This window comes from Amphimedon queenslandica, unplaced genomic scaffold, assembly GCF_000090795.2.
Source record: "Amphimedon queenslandica unplaced genomic scaffold, v1.1 AMPQUscaffold_13089, whole genome shotgun sequence".
NCBI lineage: Eukaryota > Metazoa > Porifera > Demospongiae > Haplosclerida > Niphatidae > Amphimedon > Amphimedon queenslandica.
This window is the reverse complement of record NW_003546675.1, coordinates 27358-29929: the sequence shown is the minus strand read 5'-3', so window position 1 is coordinate 29929 and position 2572 is coordinate 27358. Positions and strand designations below refer to the sequence as shown.

At 37.8% G+C, this 2572-nt stretch overlaps 1 protein-coding gene across 1 annotated transcript; it reads right to left on the bottom strand.

Annotated features, from left to right (window-relative positions):
* Positions 1-31: 31 nt before the first annotated feature.
* Positions 32-2556, bottom strand: LOC109585302 (laccase-2-like). Its single transcript, XM_020001311.1, has one exon. The coding sequence runs from the start codon at positions 2497-2499 to the stop codon at positions 259-261; it is 2241 nt and encodes a 746-aa protein (XP_019856870.1). The 5' UTR covers positions 2500-2556; the 3' UTR covers positions 32-258.
* Positions 2557-2572: the final 16 nt, after the last annotated feature.

Here is a 2572-nt window from a genome sequence, read left to right as displayed (position 1 = left end):
AGGCGATGGGGTTTTAAACCCTCCTTCATTAATGATGACTCCCATTCCCTCCAACTGATGTCCAGCCATAATTGTTGCAGTATTATTATTTATTGTAATTAATACTGATCATGCACTAGTAATAACCGTTATAACTAGCAATAACTATTAATAACCACTAATAACTACATGACTACTAATAACTATTAATAATGTTCCAGCATAGGGGTACTTCTTTTTTATTTCCTCTCCCCTCCTGTGCCATTTTCTACTTCACTTTCATGTCTTTTTCTTACATTTTTTCTTATACACGGTGTAGCAAGTTAAAGACAAGAGGATATAAACAATGATCCCTCCTAAAACATATGTAGCAAATTCATAAGTGTTATTATCACTAGGATTCAGCTTGCCCTTTATTGCTTTCTTAAACTCATCTACTGTTAGCTCAAAATTACCACATTTCTGCATTTTATAAGGAGCAGGTATTTTTTTATCACCTCCTTCATTAATGATGACTCCCATTCCTTCCAATTGATGTACCTCAATATGACAGTGTAGGAACCACCAACCAGGATTATCAGTTTTAAAATACACAACAGCATACCCACCAGCTGGTATTAACAGAGTATCCTTCAGTGGAGCTTTGGGATTTATTTTACCAGTGCTTTGATAATTATAGGTGTCACTTCTTATGCCATTCCATGAAGGATTATTGCAGAGCATAGGATTGCCTGTTGTCGATTGAGGCCCACAATCAATTTCTGTAGTACCAGTTCTAAGTCTTCCAGAGTCCTCATCAGTTTCACCAAATCGAATATCAACGACATGAAAATAATGACCATGAAGATGTACTGGATGAGCAAATGAAAATTTAGAAGTCTGTGGATTAACATCATCATAATCTGGTCCAGTAGCCGATATTACTAATTCAATGGATTTTTCGTCCTCTACAGGAACAACATGAGTGCAGTAACATTCTGAAGATATCACTTCTGCTGCATTATCACGATTGCATGTATTAGGCTCACCCACACCCTTACAAAATTCTCTAGTGTTAATATCATCCAGTTCATCATCATCTAGCTGTGCCAGTGATGCTGATGGTAGTTTTAGGTTACGAGCATTAATAGCACTGGTGAGTCGTGTTCCCTCAAAACCGAAATTGAAGAACAATCTTGAGTCATCAGTAGTAGCAACACTAGGCAGGTCTTCCTGTGTGTCTGACAGTGACAGCCTTGTTAAATTATTAATGTGTATACAGTCAATATTAAAACTTTGAGGAAAATTCTGAAAAGGACAATTGAGTGCTATACACTTATCAATAGAAGTACATCTTTGACTCACAGTTAGTCTATTGTCAGCAATAGTGTTATATTGATTGGATCTTACATTAAGAAGAGGATTATAATTAAGAATAGCTTCTGCTGACTCTTCTTCTATAGAATTTAGTGCTGCAGCGCCAGTCATACTTAATGTAACTGCACGTATCATGAACTGTTTAGTAGTAGTCGCTTCTTCTGTTTTTAAAAGGAAGTCATATCTTTCTCCAGAGTGTATTATGATATAATCAACTGTCTCTGGCTCAACGAACTGACCATCAGTTGCTATAACAATTAATTTATGATCTTCTATTGAGAAACGATAAGCATAAAGACTCTGAGCACCAATTAAACGAAATCGATAAGTTTTTCCAGCTGTAACTTTAAACTCACTCAGACTAGAATTGATGTAATCAACACTACTATGCCTTCCTCTTCCATTTATTAGTCCAGACCAATAAGGCACGGGCCCTATCTCTGCACCATCTGATGAAATGGTTCTCCTATCAGTTGTTGATGTTGCTAACTTTGATGCCTCATCAATGCTAAAGTACCTAATGCCCGAGTGTATTTGTGTGAAGAGATCTAGTGAGCTACTTCTTTGCCAATCTAGTAAAGTTAGAGTGTGCTGTGCTGGGTTGTCTTCATAAGATGTTATTTCAAAATCTATTAATTCTCTTGACAGAATGTTTCTCTGTGTATTATATTTCTCTTTAACAATGAGAGCTCCAAAGAGTCCATCAGTTCTCTGAGCTCCACTATGAGAGTGGTACCAGTGAGTCCCATATTGAGTTGCATAGAAATAATAAGTAAAACTAGCCCCTGGTGGTATACCACACTGTGTAACATGCTCCACTCCATCCATCCAGTTACTGTTCCTTTGATGCATCCCATGCCAGTGTACAGATACACTCTCTGATGCTAATCTATTGATTACATTCACTTTAACCAACTGACCCTCAGTTATAATGAGTGTTGGTCCTGGTATACGTCCATTGACTGCTATAAAGGAACGAAACGTGTACCCATCAACACCAAATGGTTGAGTGCATTGGTCATCATTCATGGAACTACCACAAAGAGTGTTTCTCATGGGATCAACTGGTTCCCATTCTCCATTATTAATGTGCCAGACACTGCCTGCAGTACCACGAGAGTCTTTATCATCATCCAGCAGATATCGGGTGAAGGTCTGCAGCATCTCAATATCAAGTCTAAACTCGCATGCTTCATTAGGATTAGTAGCTGTGCATTCACATACTGGAGTATTGTGA

What these genes read in the sequence shown, in the direction of transcription:
- LOC109585302 (XM_020001311.1), bottom strand. Translation starts at nt 2,499, where the DNA reads ATGCTGCAGACCTTCACCCGATATCTGCTGGATGATGATAAAGACTCT.